This window comes from Piliocolobus tephrosceles, chromosome 9 (assembly GCF_002776525.5).
Source record: "Piliocolobus tephrosceles isolate RC106 chromosome 9, ASM277652v3, whole genome shotgun sequence".
Taxonomy (NCBI): domain Eukaryota; kingdom Metazoa; phylum Chordata; class Mammalia; order Primates; family Cercopithecidae; genus Piliocolobus; species Piliocolobus tephrosceles.
This window is the reverse complement of record NC_045442.1, coordinates 64,716,087-64,734,808: the sequence shown is the minus strand read 5'-3', so window position 1 is coordinate 64,734,808 and position 18,722 is coordinate 64,716,087. Positions and strand designations below refer to the sequence as shown.

Below are 18,722 nucleotides of genomic sequence, written 5' to 3'. Positions count from 1 at the left end.
TTTTTTTGAGACGGAGTCTGGCTCTGTCTCCCAGGCTGGAGTGCAGTGGCCGGATCTCAGCTCACTGCAAGCTCCGCCCCCCGGGTTTACGCCATTCTCCTGCCTCAGCCTCCCGAGTAGCTGGGACTACAGGCGCCCGCCACGTCGCCCGGCTAGTTTTTTGTATTTTTAGTAGAGACGGGGTTTCACTGTGTTAGCCAGGATGGTCTCGATCTCCTGACCTCGTGATCCGCCCGTCTCGGTCTCCCAAAGTGCTGGGATTACAGGCTTGAGCCACCGCGCCCGGCAGTTTTTGTATTTCTAAGTAGAGACGGAGTTTCACCGTGTTAACCAGGATGGTCTCGATCTCCTGACCTCGTGATCCGCCTGCATTGGCCTCTCAAAGTGCTGGGATTATAGGCGTGAGCCACCGTGCCCCGCCAAAGTCAACATTTTTAAACTGATAATTTAAGTCAAGAGTGAAATAGAAGGCCAGGAACGGTGGCTCATGCCTATAATTGCAGCACTTTGGGAGGCCGATGCAGGCAGATCAACTGAGGTCAGGAGTTGGAGACCAGCCTGACCAACATGGCAAAACCCTGTCTCCATTAAAAATGCAAAAATTAGCCAGGTATGGTGGTGGGTGCCTGTAATACCAGCTACGCAGGAGGCTGAAGCAAGAGAGAATCACTTGAACTTGGGAGGCAGAGGTTGCTTGAACTTGGGAGCCAAGATTATGCCACTGCACTTCAGCATGGATGACAGAGTGAGACTCTGTCTCAGAAAAGAAAATGAAAACCAAAAAAGAAATAGAAACAGTTTACTGAATTTTAAGTTCACAATCCTTTTTTTTTTTTTTTTGAGACAGGGTCTCATGGCTGTCACCCAGGCTGGAATGCAGTGGCACCATCACTGTTCACTGCCGCCTTGACTTCCCAGGCTCAGGCGATCCTCTCACTGCAGCCTCCCAAGTAGTTGGGACTACAGGAGCATGCCATCACCCAGAGCTAGTTTTGTATCTTTAGTAGAGATGAGGTCTTGCCATGTTGCCCAGGCTGATTTCGACCTCCTAGGCTTAAGCAGTCCACCTATCTGAGCCCTCCCAAAGTGCTGGGATTACAGACATGAGCCATCATGCCTAGCCTAAACCTCACAATACTTTTTTTTTTTGAGACCAGGTCTCTCCCTGTTGCCCCTGCTGGAGTGCAGTGGTGCAATCTCCACTCACTGCAACCGCTGCTTCCCAGGTTCAAGTGATTCTTGTGCCTGAGCCTCCAGAGTAGCTGGGACTACAGGCATGCACCACCACTCTTGGCTAATTTTTATATTGTTAGTAGAGATGGGGTTTCGCCAGGTTGGCCAGGCTGGTCTCGAACTCCTGGCCTCAAGTGATCTGTCCACCTCAGTCTCCCAAAGTTCTGGGATTACGGGTGTGAGCCACCGTGACCAGCCTCACAACATTTTTATTTATTCATTCATTCATTTATTTATTTATTTATTTTATTTTTTGAGATGGAGTTTCACTCTTGTCCAGGCTGTAGTTCAGTGGTGTGATCATGTCTCACTGAAATCTCCACCTCCTGGGTTCAAGTGATTCTGCTGCCTCAGCCTCCTGAGTAGCTGGGACTACCTGTGTGCATCATTATGCCTGGCTAATTTTGTACTTTTAGTAGAGATGGGGTTTCACCCCACGTTGGTCTCGAACTCCTGACCTCAAGTGATCCGCCACCTTGGCCTCCCAAAGTCCTGGGATTACAGGTGTAAGCCACCATGCCCGGCCACAATACTTTATTTATTTATTTGTTTGTTTATTTATTTATTTATTTATTTATTTATTTATTTATTTATTTTTGAGACAGAGTTTCGCTTTTGTGGCCTAGGCTGGAATCTTGGCTCATTGTAACCTCTGCCTCCTGGGTTCAACTGAGTTTCCTGCCTCAGCCTCCAGAGTAGCTGGGATTACAGGCAACTGCCACCACACCCAGCTAATTTTTGTATTTTTAGTACAGATGCGGTTTCACCACGTCAGCCAGGCTGGTCCCAAACTCCTGACTTCAAGTGATCTGCCCGCCTTGGCCTTTCAAAGTGTTGGGATTACAGGCATGAGCCACCACATCAGGCCTACAATACTTCTAAGTCCATCTATTCTACTATACCTGCATTCATAATAGACATAATAAACACAAATTTAATGTGTAATCTACAAATCATAAAACATCATATTTGACAGGTGTTTCAAAAGGCCGAAAAAGCAATATTGAGTTTTAACCAAGCTCCCTAAAAGTTTTTTTTTTTTTTTTTTTTTTTTTTTGAGACAGAGTCTCACTCTGTCGCCCGGGCTGGAGTGCAGTGGCCGGATCTCAGCTCGCTGCAAGCTCCACCTCCCCGGTTTACGCCATTCTCCTGCCTCAGCCTCCCGAGTAGCTGGGACTACAGGTGCCAGCCACCTCGCCCGGCTAGCTTTTTGTATTTTTTTTTAGTAGAGACGGGGTTTCACCATGTTAGCCAGGATGGTCTCGAACTCCTGACCTCGTGATCCGCCCGTCTCAGCCTCCCAAAGTGCTGGGATTACAGGCTTGAGCCACCGCGCCCGGCCGTAAAAGTTTTTAAATAAATTCTAAATCAACAGATCCTTTAACTACCTTAGGTTCATTAACTAAATAAGAACTAATGTTTGTATGTCACTTGAGTTTACAAGCCATTTTCCTTTAATCCCAACAACCCTATGAGGTTAGTAGAGCAGGTAGAAATCACTCACCAAAAGTTGAGACAAAAGCTGTATTATTGCTATGTCTCCAAAGCAAAGTTTCAAGATTAGGGATGCAACTGCATTCTTTGAAAAGGAAAGATGTTTAATTCCTCTGGTTTTTCAGGCTGCTATGGAGTTAATGAATTTGTTCCACTCTTAATTTTTAAATCTGTGACTGCCAAAAAAGACACACAACTAGCCAAAAGAGGCATAGGGGAAATCTTTGCAAAACCACATTTCATACAATTTCTCTACATTTCCATCAAATCCTGTAATGAGAAAAAACTGTATGTTCTAGTTTTCTGGGACAAATTCTAAAAATAAGCTAGCTAAGGCATCACTGCATAAGACATACTTCAGGTAGGTCCAGGAATTCTTGTATGGGTAACTTAAAGTAACATTGTACCAAAGTAAAAATATGTAATAGTGAAACAATTCACTATTACACAGAGATACTAGAGGTGTCTCTGCATATAGATCACTATACCAAGTCTCAGCTGTCTCCCCACCCTTTGACTGTCTGCTTACCTCCAGAGGCACAACGACAGATGGCTTCTTTTTCAGCTCCTCACATTTTCTTTTCTTACAGATCTGATGGCTGTTCTTTCTGTTCTTGCAGTAAGTACATTCACCACAGTTGGTCTTCTGCTGGCAGGGTTCGCAGACCCCACATCGCTTTCTTTTCTTCTTTTCCAAAGTGGGTAGCAAAGTGGTATAGGAAGAGGAGGTACTGACCATTGGCACTGGCATAGTCACCACTGTGGTGTTGACAACATGAACTGTGCTGGTTACACTGACCTGGGAGCTCCCTCTGTCTGATTTGCTGGGACCAGCCTGAGAGAGTTGGGCCACACCCAGTGAAGCATGGAAGAGTCCTCTCTCGGGGGCTAATGGGAGCCCCTGAGTGTTAGCTGGCAGGAAGCTTATATGAACCTGCTTCTCATTTTCTACATTGCTTATAGCCATTACTGGAGGTAATGAATTTTTCTCTGAGATTGATGATGATTGAGGAGTGTGTCCTGAGCCCAAAGGCAAAATCTGTATAGCACCTTGGACTGCAAGTCCATATGAGACAGTGCCTTGGGGCTCAGGCCATTTGGAAGGAGCATTAAAGGTAGCAACTGGATTTGGAGAAACAGGAAGGAAGACAGGCAAGTCTGGAACAACACTCCCACTCATACCAAGAGTTTCTTGTTGGTCTAAAATAGTACCAAAGACCTCTCCTTGGACTGGAATAGCACCAGGAATCTCTGGTAGATCTGGGGTCTCACCCAGGGCCTCACCATGAACTGGATCAGCACCAGGAAGTTCCCATTGATGTGGGATAGCACCAAAGGCCTGTCCTAGGAAAGAGGTGGTATCAGAAACTTCCTGTTGATTTGCAGTAGCTTTGAAGGCCTCTTGATGATCTGGTTTAGCACCACGGGTTGCTTGTTTTGAGCCTGCCAAGAGGAATTTTATTACAGAGGTAGGAGACGTAGACCCACCAAGAGCCAAGCAGTTTCTAAGGTTCAATTCAGGTATAACCTTATTAAGACTGGAGGTGGGGTAGCAATTATGTTCACTTTTAATGGGATCCAGGTAAGAATCACATAACTTAAGAGATTCTACTCGTGAACCCAACTCTTCTAACTGAATGCTGGGGTTTCCTTGAGAGGTAACTTTGGGGGTTGCTCTTTGGGGAAAAGGAGCACACACTGTGTCCTGAGCAAACATTTTTGGGGAACCACTGGTATCATTAAATGTCTCTTCAGAGAATAGTCCTTCATCACAGCATGTCCCTTCCAGTGGCCCAGGAAGGATCTCAGCTGCAGGGCCACTGTGGGTAGGGATATTGATTTTGGAATCCTCAACTCTTTGGGACCAAGACTGAGTTGTCTCTTGGCTCTTACCTTTAAGTAAAGAGGGATTTTGTATACTGATTAGAGTCTCTATATCAGGAAGGACTTGGGTGTCTTGCATTGGAACCGAATCATTTTCTGAGTGCTTTACTCCCAAATCAGGGAGTATCTTATAGTCACAATCATGTTGCTTTTCTAAACTCTTAGAAAGTGGAACCTTTTTGGATTTGGCTATGACCAGTGGGGGTTGGGAGAGTCGCCTGCTAAGAGAGGTGCTTCGTAGCGCCATTGTAAACCCATTGCAGGTTAAGGACTCTGGGTTCTGAAAAAGAACCTCAGTCCTATCCGAATTCATGCGTGCTGCTCCAGCTCTTGTCAGAAGGCTTCTGACTGGCATGGGTGGTTTAGGTTCTGTTTTTTTCCTAACATCTCTTTCTTGAATTAATTGCTTTAATTTTCCAGGGCTTAAAGTCTTGACTGATGCCACATTTTTGTTGGCTCCCTTGGTTGTCTTTCGTAGTTGGCTGTTTTTCTTTTTTTTGTTTACATCTTCCTTCCTGACTAATCTGGAAGGCCTTGCATGGCGGGATCGAGACATAGCTACAGAGTAGGAAAAAATGAAAGGGCACAGGAAACAGAGTCATTGGTCCTTTGGAAAGTCTCACTTCTGAGGAGAATCTGGATGCACTGCTCTTGAGCTCAGTCACACAAGGTTTTGGTCTGAAATAACAACAGAAAACACTGAAGTGAGTCTTTTTCCTATGCATTTCCCTATTTGAAATAGAATATTCACTACTAATTGTTTTATTTTATTTTTTTGAGACAGGATCTCATTCTGTTGCCCAGGTTGGAGTGCAGAAGCATGATCACAGCTCACCACAGCCTGGACCTCCCCAGGCTCAAGCAATCTTTTCACTTCAGCCCCCCAAGTAGCTAGGACTGCAGGCTCACACCATCACACCCGGCTAATTTTTGTATTTTTTGTAGTGACTGGTTTTTGCCATGTTGCCCTGGCTGGTCTCTAACTGGGCTCAAGTCATCCACCTACCTTGGATGCTGGCTCACGGGCATGCTGGCTCACGCCTGTAATCCCAGCACTTTGGGAGGCCGAGGCGGGCAGATCACAAGGTCAGGAGATTGAGACCATCCTGGCTAACGTGGTGAAAACCTGTCTCTACTAAAAATACAAAAAATTAGCCGAGTGTGGTGGCGGGCACCTGTAGTCCTAGCTACTCGGCAAGCTGAGGCAGGAGAATGGCATGAACCTGGGAGGAGGAGTTTGCAGTGAGCCGAGATCACGCCACTGCACTCCAGCCTGGGTGACAGAGTGAGACTCCGTCTCAAAATAAATAAATAAATAAATAATAAAAATTAAAATAGTGGCCAGGCGCAGTGGCTCATGCCTGTAACCCCAAGCACTTTGGGAGGCCAAGGTGGGCGGATCACGAGGTCAGGAGTTTGAGACCAGCCTGGCCAACATAGTGAAATCCTGTCTCCACTAAAAATACAAAAAAAATTAGCCGGGCGTGGTGGTGGGCACGTATAATTCCAGCTACTCGGGAGGCTGAGGCAGGAAAATGGCTTGAACCTGAGAGGTGGCGGTTGCAGTGAGCTGAGATCGTGCCATTGCACTCCAGCTTGGGCAACAAGAGTGAAACTCCATCTCAAAAAAAAAAAAAAAAAAAAAAATCTGGGCATGGTGGTGTGCACCTATAAACCCAACCACTCAAGAGGCTGAGGTAGGAGAATCGCTTGAACATGAGAGGCGGAGGTTATAGTGAGCAGAGATTGTGCCATTGCACTCCAGCCTTGGTGACAGAGCAAGACTCCATCTCAAAAAATGAAATGGAATGAAATGAAATGAAATGAAATGAAATAATAGGGCTGGGCGTGGTGGCTCACACCTCTAATCCCAGCATTTTGGGAGGCCGAGGTGGGTGGAACATGAGGTCAGGAGATCAAGACCATCCTGGCTAACACTGTGAAACCCCGTCTCTACTAAAAATACAAATATTAGCCGGGCGTGCTGGCAGGCGCCTGTAGTCCCAGCTACTCGGGAGGCGAAGCAGGAGAATGGCGTGAACCCGGGAGGCGGAGCTTGCAGTGAGCCAAGATCGCCACCGCACTCCAGCCTGGGCGACAGAGCGAGACTCTTGTCTCAAAAAAATTTATTTATTTATTTTTATTTTTGGTAGAGACAGGGTTTCACCGTGTTAGCCAGGATGGTCTCGATCTCCTGACCTCGTGATCTGCCCGCCTTGGCCTCCCAAAGTGCTGGAATTACAGGCGTGAGCCACCGCGCCTGGCCTAAAAATTTTTTTTAATAATTAAAATCATGGAACTGAGAATTGTTTACTGCAAAAGAAAATATAGTCAACATGGAAAGTACTAAAATATCCCAAGAGAATTAATGCAGGGACAGAAAACCAAATATCTTTTGCTCTCACTTAACAGGTACTCATGGACACAAATATGGCATAATAGACACTGAGGACTACTAGAGAAGGAGGGAGGGATGAAGACAAGGGTTGAAAAACTATCTGGTACTGGCTGGATGTGGTGGCTAATGCCTGTAATCCCAGCACTTTGGGAGGCCGAGGCAGGTGGATCACTTGAGGTTAGGAGTTCGAGACCAGCCTGGCCAACATGGTGAAACCTCGTCTCTACTAAAAATACAAAAATTAGCTGGGCGTGGTGGCAGGCACCTATAATCCCAGCTACTCGGGAGGCTGAGGCAGGAGAATCACTTGAACCTGCGAAGCAAAGGTTGCAGTGAGCCAAGATCGCATCACAGCACTCCAGCCTGGGTGACAGAGCGAGACTCCATCTCAAAAAAAAAAAAAGGAAAAACTATTGGGTACTATGTTCACTACCTGGGTGACAGGAGCAGTTGCACCCCAAACCACAGCATCACACAATATTCCCATGTAACAAACCTGCACATGTACCCCCGAACCTAAAAGAAGAGTTGAAATTATTTAAAAAAGAAAAAATACTAAAGTATCCTTTAAACCTTAGATTCACTATAAAGTTTCTTTAGTTGCCTCAACAAATGATTTAAGTTGATGAAGTTCCTCAAATAAGGCAAGCATGGGGTTTTCTCTGTATTAGAAACCACACCCCTTGTAGTTTCATGCATTATTTTACTGATTTTTATGTATTTATTATTTTGAGACAGGTCTCCCTCTGTTGCCTAGGTTGCAGTTGCAGTGACATAATCATACCTCACTGTAACCTTGAACTCCTGGCCCCAAGCAACCCTCCCTGCCTCCCAAAGTGCTGGGATTGCGGGTGTGAACCAGCATGCCCAGCCATTATATGTGTTTTAAAGCTTAAATCCCTGGCCGGGCGCGGTGGCTCAAGCCTGTAATCCCAGCACTTTGGGAGGCCAAGACGGGCGGATCACGAGGTCAGGAGTTCGAGACCATCCCGGCTAACACGGTGAAACCCCGTCTCTACTAAAAATACAAAAAACTAGCCGGGCGAGGTGGTGGGCGCCTGTAGTCCCAGCAACTCGGGAAGCTGAGGCAGGAGAATGGCATAAACCCGGAAGGCGGAGCTTGCAGTGAGCTGAGATCCGGCCACTGCACTCCAGCCTGGGCGACAGAGCAAGACTCCGTCTCAAAAAAAAAAAAAAAAAAAAGCTTAAATCCCAATCTTTACAAATGTAGATACTTTAAAAATTATCTCTTTCCTGAGCACATCCCTATACAGGGAGAAGTATTATCTGTTTGACAGTAAAGCTGGTTAAACCAGAAGAAGAGGAGGTTTATATAACGTAAGAAACTCTCCTCCCTGGAGATCCAACATTTTTCCTACCACATTCCAATTAACAATCCAAAAATTTTGAGCTTTTCACATGCACACCAAAACAGCATAAAATCTCAGGAGACAGTATTGAATTGACAAATTAGGTTACAGATAAGACACACAGGTCCAATACATCTGTTGAGTACCCACTATGTCTAAGGAAAGCATTGCGGTAGACACTCCCCAAACCCAGAAATATCCCTCTTTTCTTTCTCCTGACTCAATTCAAAGACTGCTGGTTCTAAAATCCCTTCTAAAAGATCCCACAAGTCTTTTTCTTTTTCTTTTCTTTTCTTTCTTTTTTTTTTTTTTTGGAGACAGGGTCTCACCCGGACTGGAGTACGGTAGTGCAAACTCAGCTCACTACAGCCTCAACCTCCTGGGCTCAAGCAATCCTGCCACCTCAGTTGCCCCAATAGCTGGGACCACAGGCATGTGCCACCATGCCGGTCTAAATATTTAATTTTTGTGGAGATGAAGTTTCGCCACTTGACTTTGGGTCTTGACCCAGGTCTTTTCAGATTGCCTAACCAGACCCAAAATAAGATGAAGCTCTGAGCAAAAATCAAAGCTCACTATGGTAGGACATCAACAGTCTCTCTCAAGATCACAGAATTGGCCGGGTGATGTGGCTCACGCCTGTAATCCCAGCACTTTGGGAGGCCGAGGTGGGTGGATCACCTGAGGTCAGGAGTTTGAGATCAGCCTGGCCAACATGATGAAACCCTGTCTCTACTAAAAATACAAAAATTAGCTGGTCATGGTGGTGGGCGCCTGTAATCCCAGCTACTCGGGAGGCTGAGGCAGGAGAATCGCTTGAATCCAGGATACAGAGGTTGCAGTGAGCCAAGATCATGCCATTGCACTCTAACCTGGGCAACACGAGCAGAATCCCATCTCATGGTGTAGGAAAATGGGTGTTGGTAACCATTTGTTCTCATTGTGAGAACCATGTGTTCTCAAGAATGGCCTCAGTTGACAACTAGTCTTAATTTTCTGTTGTCACAGTCTTGATCCTGTGATTTTTTTTTTTTAATTTTTGAGACGGAGTTTCGCTCTTTTTTTATTTTTTTTTGAGACAGAGTCTCGCTCTGTCGCCCAGGCTGGAGTGCAGTGGCCCGATCTCGGCTCACTGCAAGCTCCGCCTCCCGGGTTCACGCCATTCTCCTGCCTCAGCCTCCCGAGTAGCTGGGACTACAGGCGCCCGCCACCACGCCCGGCTAATTTTTTGTATTTTTAGTAGAGATGGGGGTTTCACCATGTTAGCCAGGATGGTCTCGATCTCCTGACCACGTGATCCACCTGCCTCTGCCTCCCAAAGTGCTGGGATTATACGCGTGAGCCACGCGCCTGGCCAGGAGTTTCGCTCTTATTGCCCACGCTGGAGTGCAACGGCACAATCTTGGCATGTTGAGCAGGCTGGTCTCCAATTCGCGACCTCAGGTTATCTACCCACCTTAGCCTCCCAAAGTCTGAGAAAAATTAAAAATAGATTTAAAAAACAAACCTGGTCAGGCACAGTGGCTCACGCCTGTAATCCCAGCACTATGGGAGGCTGAGGCGGGCGGATCACCTGAGGTCGGGAGTTTGAGACCAGCGTGACCAACATGTAGAAACTCCCTCTCTACTAAAAACACAAAATTAGCCAGTGGTGGTAGTGCGTGCCTGTAATCCCAGCTACTTGGGAGGCTGAGGCAGGAGAGTCACTGGAACCCTCCCCAGTTCAATCTGTTTTAAAATTACTGATCTCACCCAGGTAATCCTGAGACCCACTGGTTAGTTTCAGGTCTAGAGATGATCTCACATCAAAAAGCCCTGGTTTTGAATCTGTGATCACCAGCTATGTGTCCAGAGAACTACTTAAATGAGTCCATGTTCCTTCATCTAAAATGAGGTAGTTTTGAGGTTTCAATGGGCTCCCACAGGAAAAACCTAGTGGCATTGGTTTCATCCTTGTGGTATCTGTGGTTGAGTGTAAGGGGACATGGGTAGCAGAGTAAAAAGATGGACGTTGGAAGTAAGCTGACCTGGGTTCAGTTTTCAGTTTATAAATATTAGTAGATTGTGACAAGTTTCTTGGTATCTTTATACCTATGTTTCTTCGTGTGTAATACAAAAGAAAGTCTAATAGTATTGACCTCACTGGGTTATCATGAGAATAAAATGAAATAATATGCGTAAAGGGTTAGCACAGGGCTGGCGCATGATAGGTGTTTCATAAATAGAAGCTAAAAAAAAAAAAAAAAAAAGAAGGCTGTTTGCAACGTCAAAATACAAAAAAGAAAAAAAAAAGAGAGAGAGAGAGAGAGAGAAAGAAAATAAGTGGTAGTTATCATTATTATGGAACCAGTTTAACCCAGACTTTGCTATATTCTCCAGACCAAGATCTGCTTTTGGTTCTGTTCCCACCTTACGCACTACGTAGGTTACACATATAAGAGTTCCCAGAGCACACTACATTTAGTCAATGTAATGTGTCTTTAAGACTTTTAAAATAGACATTAGTGATAACATCAAATACACAAAAAATAACATTTTGATAAACCTGTAATAAATACAAACACTAGGCCAGAGAATATTGCACTTGAATTCTTGGCATCTAAGCTTACTGCTTTCCCCTTCTTCCAAAAAAAAAAAAAAAAGTTTTGGCTTGCAGTAATTCAGTCTTTGGCTGTGAAAAACTGAAGGATATTTTCTCCAAAGACCACTGCTTTTTTTGTACAAGATTTTCAGAAAACAAGACATTCCAATTCCAATTTCCAAAAAGTCAACAAATACCTTTATCAGGATGCATTTTTCATTACAAAAAGCAATTCATTTTAATCTCTCAAAATTCAACACTATCATTAAAAGCATACTTTCTCTCTTGTATCAAGATTATACTGCTAAAAAATTATTAGGAGTATATAATCTAGTCATTGCAATCAGCCACAAAAATTAAAATTCATGTATGTAGGCAAGTAATCTGGGTATGCCAGAGGGTGTCATGGGATCTGCTTTGAAAGTGGTTTACAATTTGATCTCTGTCTCTCCTATATTCTTTTATATTTTTAAATTGAAGTGCTTTAGAAATTCAGACTTGTAATTAAGATAATCTTTATATTCAAACCCTATCTCCTAAAAAACAGCCTGTCAAGGAAATAGAAAAGGTATCAACAACATGGATTGCGAAGATGTGGCCTCTTTATTTTTTTATTTTTATTTTATTTATTTATTTATTTTTTTGAGACGGAGTCTCGCTCTTTGTCGCCTGGGCTGGAGTGCAGTGGCTGGATCTCAGCTCACTGCAAGCTCCGCCTCCCGGGTTTTCGCCATTCTCCTGCCTCAGCCTCCTGAGTAGCTGGGACTACAGGCGCCAGCCACCTCGCCTGGCTAGCTTTTTGTATTTTTTTTAGTAGAGACGGGGTTTCACCGTGTTAGCCAGGATGGTCTCGAACTGCTGACCTCGTGATCCACCCGTCTTGGCCTCCCAAAGTGCTGGGATTACAGGCTTGAGCCACCGCGCCCAGCGATGTGGCCTCTTTAAATGGTAACAGCCTTTTTATGAGATCACGAAAGAGGCCAATGACCCCTGAAAAACCCAACTGCAGGAGAGAAAAATCACTGGGTACCACTCAGCCAAAGAATCAGAGACAACCAGAAACAAAATAAGGACTCCTTCCGGCAAGACCCTGATTTTTATCACTCTTGGCTCCACTATTGAAACATAAACCTCTTTTGTGACAAACTAAGTTGTCCCAAGAGCCGAACTCATGGAGTAAGGGTAGCAAGCTTATCCTGAAATTTGTGGAGGCAGGGGGAAGAGAATGTAGTCCACTCCATTAAATAGGTCCACATTTAAATATGGAATTACCTCAAAGACCTCTGGAAATGAATTTCTTTTTTGTAAACATTATTAAATGCTTTACTTCCATTTTTAGTGCTTCTATCATAGAGTATTCAATTCATACAAAAATGTGTGTGTGTCTGTGTGTGTGTGTGCATATATATATATATATATATATATATTTTTTTTTTTTTTTTAACAGGGTCTTGCTCTGTCGCTCATGTGTATCAAGGCTCACTGTAGCCTTGACCTCCTGAGCTTAAGTCATCCTCCCACCTCAGCTTCCCAAGTAGCTGGGACTACAGGCAGGTGCCACCACACCAGGCTAATTTTTTCTTTCTTTTGTGAAGACTCACTGTGCTGCCCAGGCCACTCTCAAACTCCTAGCTTCAAGTCATCTGCCCCTCTGAGCCTCTTAAAGTTCTAGGACTACAGGTGTGGGCCACCATGTCCAGCAAAAATGTGTATTTTCAAATAAATACTTAGATCCTACCACTCACATGAACTAAAATATTTCCAGCAGTCAAATCTCCCCTGTGTACACTCTTCCCTAATTCTACTTCCATTTTTCATTTCTGATAAAAACTGATATTTCAATGCTTCTCAATATTCGGTTTTGTTTTGTTTTGTTTTGTTTTTTGAGACAGGTCTTGCTCTGTTGCCCAGGCTGGAGTGCAGTGCTGTGATCATCGCTAACTATAGCCTTAAACTCCTAGACTCAAGTGATCCTCCCATCTCAGCCACCCAACTACAAGCACAGGCCACCATGCCTGGCTAAGTTCTTTTTATTTTTTGTAGAGATGAGGATTGATCTCACTATGTTGCCCAGACTGGTCTCAAACTCCTAGCCTCAAGTGATCCTTCTGCCTCAGCCTCCCAAAACACTGGGATTACAGGCATGAGAAAGTTACTTTTATTCTAACCTGGAATGTCTTCAAGAGTCCGTGAAAGTGCTGCAGAGATAGCTTCATGATAAAATGATATGAGAAGAAAATAAGACTGGAGACCCTGTTATTAAGCATATATCATTGGCCCAAGAGGGGAATCATGTGCAATTAATGGACACCATCCTGTGAGTTCTTACTGTCATGGAAGGGAAAAACAAAAAACCATTTCTGGGATGTAAAACATTACTCAATCAACAGATCTTTACACCAGAGAGCACCAAGACTCCCAAACAACAACTGAACATTATTTTGGTCAGGCACGGTGACTCACGCCTATAATCCCAGCACTTTGGGAAACTGAGGCAGGTGGATCACTTGAAGTCAGGAGTTCGAGACCAGCCTGGCCAACATGGTGAATTCCTGTCTTTACTAAAAATACAAAAATTAGCCGGGCATGGTAGCACATGCCTGTAATCCTAGCTACTTGGGAAGCTGAGGCAGGAGAATCACTCGAACCCAGGTTGCAGTGAGCCAAGATCACACCACTACACTCCAGCCTGGGCGACAGAGCAAGACTCTGTCTGGAAAAAAAAAAAAAAAAAAAAGGAAAACAATAGAACATTTTTCCCCCTAAAATGTCTTTGTGACAAGGGAACTACAGAGTATGCGATCCAAAATTATAGGCCAGGAGATAATAACCCAACTAAATTTTTAAAATAATTACCTTGCTTAGAGAATTAAAAGCTGGCTTCTTAAAGTGTAAGAGTTTTCTGTAGAGAACTGGCGGATGTGGTGGTTCTCGTCTGTAATCTAAGCATTTTGGGAGGCCGAGGCAGGCAAATCACCTGAGGTCAGGAGTTCAAGACCAACCTGGCCAACACAGTGAAACCCTGTCTCTACTAAAAATACAAAAATTAGTCAGGTGTGGTGGCACATGCCTTTAATCTCAGCTACTCCGGTGGCTGAGGCAGGAGAATTGCTTGAATCCAGGAGGCAGAGGTTGCAGTAAGCCAAGATCACGCCACTGCACTCTAGCCTGGGAGACAGAGACTCAAAAAACAAACAAACAAACAAAAACAAACAACAAACAACAAACAAACAAACAAAAAAACCAGTATTGACAGCAACATGTCAGAAAGATCCTCTCCCACCTATATCCATCCTTTCTCTGGATTCCCCCAAAATCTTCTGGGCAAAAATGCTTAATTGATGTAACGATCCAGCCTGCATGTTAATTTAAAGTCATATTTCAATTATTTCCACTACCAGCAGTGGCCAAAAACGTGGTATTTGCATACATAGAGCTAGTTGCAAAAAGACTGGTTTCATAGTCCCTCCATTCAGCTCCACAGAACTTAAAGGCTCTTGCACTTGGCTGAGAAAAACAAGATTTAGAACATTTATTTCAAAAAGGCAGCACCTGGCTCAGTTTCCTCCAGCAACTAAGTTCTACCTCGAAAGAAAGAGTAGGCAGGCAACTGCTTGCAGTTCCTAGATAGTTTTCTACCACAGGAAGTATAAGAGCCCTGGGCACATGTAAAAGCTGTTCAGGGAAACTCACTAGAATGCCAGCACATTTAGTCAATGGCTCCTTCCATATGTAAAACACCCCTCTGCCCTGCAGAGAGGAAGGGGGAAAAAGGGGGGGAAAGGGCCAAGAAAAGGGAAGGGAGACGTTAGAATGGACATAGAACGGTCCTTCCGAAGACAAGAAAGGCATAAAACACATTAGGAGGAAGTAGAAGAAAAAGCATGAGAAGGAAGAAAATGCCCAAAAAGAAAACAAAAAAGGCCAAAAACGAAAGAAGGGAAAGAATTTTATGGTAACAAACTGAGGAAGGGGAAAAATTACTTACAGTAAAAACTGAGGAAGGGGTTCGACATCTATAGTAATAAAGCTAGAATATTAAAAGACAACTGGGATCAAAAGGCCAAAGACTAAAAGACCAAGGGGAGAGGGGAAATCAAGTGTGCAGGAAAGGAAAGATACGGACGCTCAGAAGGTGGGGGAGGGGGGACAAATCAGATGGGAGAAGAAGAGAAACAAAGGGCAGGGACAGTGGAGACCCAACCCTCCCACCCATCCATTCTGCAAGACCAGCCCGGAGAGCGATAGTTAACTCTCATTAAAATGGAAAGTGGCAGTCCCAGAGTTGTAAGCCTGGACTCCTCATCTTTGCAAAGAGAAAAAGACACTGTCTGCCATTTCCCTATATCTTGATTCTGAAATTTAATGGAAACTACAGCTTAGCTTTAAAGACAGAGAGGTTGACAAGCTAATTAAAACCCCTTAATTGGGGAAAAGGGGGACCCCTATGATCAATACCGATAAAATCGGGAAACACCAAAAACCACCTAAGTCTTTTGATTCTTGGTTTGATTCACCTAAGTCTTTTGATTATTAACTCATACTAATCTCCTTATTTCCGTACCTTTCTGCTTGTACCCCTGCCCCTGGTTTAATTGTAGTCATAAATTCATAATATGCTCCAAATAACCGTTGCCCTAACTGGTTAAGAAGCGCCTTTAATACGATATTTTTTCGTATCCTGAGGACTAATTAAACCATTGCTTTTATTTTACTTTATATTGGGGGTGGGGACGCCGAGCACACTCAGGTCCCGGGGAGACCTGGGGCTGCTGCTATACAGCGCCGCTCTTCCCAGTGGCGCGCGCGGCTCACCCCGCCAGCCCAGGTCTGCGTACCTAATCCTGTTCTCGCTGCAAGGTCTTAAAACACTTTTCAAACATTTCTTCAAAAACCAGTCATTACTAGGACGTATTGTGCAGCTTGTTTAGTGCCCCAGAGTGGAACCGGGGCAGAGGGGTAGAGGCACCCTAAGAGATGTATGCAGAAAGGTTGGTTAATTTGGGAGAAGGACGAGTTGCGGGCGCGGGAAAGACTCCGAGGCTGAAGCTTAAAATGTTCTTTTGGAGACACTTTAGTTTTTAGTGGATCAGAAATGCCCAGCGTGGGTTTCTCGTTCACGTGGAAAGGTTACCAGCGCCGGCCAGTCCCCTTCCAGACCACTTCTCGTAGAATATATATATATATATGAGAGAGAGAGAGAGAGAAGAGCCCGGGGCGACCGAGGGGGGACAGGAGCGGGGGAGAGGGAAGGAGGGAAGCACAGAGAGGGGAAGAGCATTTTCTCTCTGGGGGCGGTAGATTGCGCGGCAGCCTCCTCGCCCTCGGGCGAGGACCAGGCCCCTCACGTGCTGCACGACTAGCCCCAGCACCAAGCTCCGCGCACCTCCCACCCTCGGGGCCCGCTCCGGGATCCCGCCAGACGGGGCTGATGGGATCGCAACGCTAGCGCGTCCAGCGACCCAGTGGTGCTCACAAATGAGTTTCTTAAAGGCCATTTTGACAGAACACACTCTACTCCGTATTTCCTTCTTCCCTGATCCTTAACAACTCCAAGCCAACTCCTAGCAAGACTCCACCACTGCCTCCACTCCAAACGTTTCATCCCTGGAGCCGTCCTCCCACAACTCTCGGGGAGACAGGCGCCAAAGCGTTTCCCCATCAACCTGTCTCTCATATAAATATGGGGGGAGGGAGAAAACTTGTTAAGGGGGTACGCTTGAGCACGGGACAGCCCGGGCTCCCCACTCACAACTTGCACAGACTCTAGCCTCTCCTTACCCCGAGGCGCCCGGACCTCCAACTCCCCAAAGGGGCCAGGGAACCTCTGGCACATTCAACCATCTCCCCCAAGCCACACTTGCCCTCCCCCAGCCCTTTTTCAGCGCAGCCTGGGGTCAGAGCCCCAGTCGCCCCCGCTGCCCCCCACCCGGCGTTGTGGCGGGGCCTCCCGGGCGGGTGGCCGAGACCTCCGGCCGGGGGCATTGTTTACCTCCAGCAACAAAAGCGCCCCGAGCGTCCCGGGGTGGGGGGTCGCGGCAGGGAACGAGCCCACCCCTGCGGCCGCGGGAGAGCCAAGGACGCAGAGCCCTGGCCAGTCCAGCCCGCGCCGAGCGCCGCCTCCCGGACCCCCCTCGGGCCTCGGCGTCTCAGTCCTCCCTCCCCGCACCCCTGCCCTCTGCCCCGGCCCCAACTCACCGCTGGCCGGGTCACACTCCCAGGGCAGCGCACGGTCCCCAGCTCCAAGCCTGCATCAGTCCTCGGGCAAACTTTCCAACTCGCGCTCCTCCCCACAACTTTGGAGCCCGGGGCCCCGGCGGGCGCGAGAGGCGCGGGCGGGTAGGGGAGGGCGCCTACCGGCTCCCAGCACAGTCAAGGCCCGAGCCCCCGAGGTGGGGAGTCGGTTCCCAAAGGTCCACAGTGGAGAGGCAGGTAGGGCTGCATGACTTGGGCGGGGCAGGGGGGTGTCCCGGGGGGCAGACCCGGGAGTAGGGGGGCCAGCGGCTGCGCGCACAAAGCGGCGCCGGAGCAGACTGCGCGGCCACTCCCCGCCAGGTCAGCCCCCCGGAGCAGCAGTGTCTCCCCAGGACAGACCTCAGGGAGTGAAGCTGGGGCTCTGCCTTCGCTGGACCCTGCACAGTTGAGCGACAGGCAAAACGCGAGCTGGATTTACCCAAACTGGAGCTGGAATCCCTCCTCGACTCCCTCTCGACCCCCTCCCCTCCCCCTCGTTCTCCACCTCTCTCAACACACACACTCTCTCTCTGTCTGTCTCCGAAGAAGTAGTAGAGAAGTGTCAAGATTTTGTCATTACCTTTTTTCCCAGGGGAACTCTAGAAAAAGTTTTTAGGATCTCTAAATTGCATGTTTATAAACGTAGGAAGAAGGTGCCAGGTCAGAGATGACACTATTGAGAATATCTAGGTCGCCAGCAACGGAAAACCGCCCTCAACACCAAAGAGAGAAACCAGATGAGGGCTGTGTTCCCTGACTCTGGGCTGGATGTCTGCAAAGGTCATCATAATGTTCCTGTTAGTTATTTGGCCCTGGACCTCAGTGGTGGTCGCATTCACTTTATGAATGAAGAAATGAAAGTGGAAGAAGCGCTAAGTTTTCCGAATGAGGAGGAATAACCAGTGGCATTATGCCAGAATTAAGACTGACTAGGGCATCTGAATTTTTCTCTAAATGTTTGATGACTATTGCTTCTTCCAGCAGTCATGACACAGACAAGGGAATCCAGGACTTTAATGGGGTCACTGTGGTAAGGAAAATGCTGTTCATGGAATCTTCATTCCTTCCAGGTCAAACTTCAAGTGAAGAGAAAGGATTCAGTCCCTCATTGCCTTTCACACCATTCTACCCCCATTCTGAGCTTAGATTTTATTCTTATACACATAAGCATAACCAGGTTGTTCTGGGAAAGATTCCTAAACTTTTAACCTTCCTCACTGATTGATTCATACAAATGTGTTTTTACACTACAATGTAGGCATAGAAAGATGAATAAAATTTACCTCCTACATAGAAAGAACAGAGATTCCAGGCTGGCAGAGCAAACTGATGACTGCACTTGTGTTTTCAATGGCACAATCAGACAAAGTACCTTGGCTGAATAAAATCAGAAATGTGGCATTTGAAATCAATCTTTTTTTTTTTCTTGAGACCGAGTTTTACTCTTATTGCCCAGGCTGGAGTGCAATGGCGTGATATTGGCTTAATGCAACCTCCGCTCCCAGGTTCAAGTGATACTCCTGTCTCA

The 18,722-nt window shown here is 46.2% G+C and overlaps 1 protein-coding gene across 1 annotated transcript in view; it reads right to left on the bottom strand.

Moving 5' to 3' along the window:
* The window catches only part of TET1 (tet methylcytosine dioxygenase 1), a 149,225-nt gene extending 131,661 nt beyond the window's left edge, over nucleotides 1-17,564 (bottom strand). The window contains exons 1-2 of the mRNA XM_023205066.2: nucleotides 17,159-17,564; nucleotides 3,257-5,289 (exon numbers count right to left, since the gene is read on the bottom strand). Coding sequence (XP_023060834.1) covers nucleotides 3,257-5,167 — 1,911 coding nt within the window. The 5' untranslated portion in view covers nucleotides 5,168-5,289; nucleotides 17,159-17,564. The remainder of the gene's footprint in view (nucleotides 1-3,256; nucleotides 5,290-17,158) is intronic.
* Nucleotides 17,565-18,722: the final 1,158 nt, after the last annotated feature.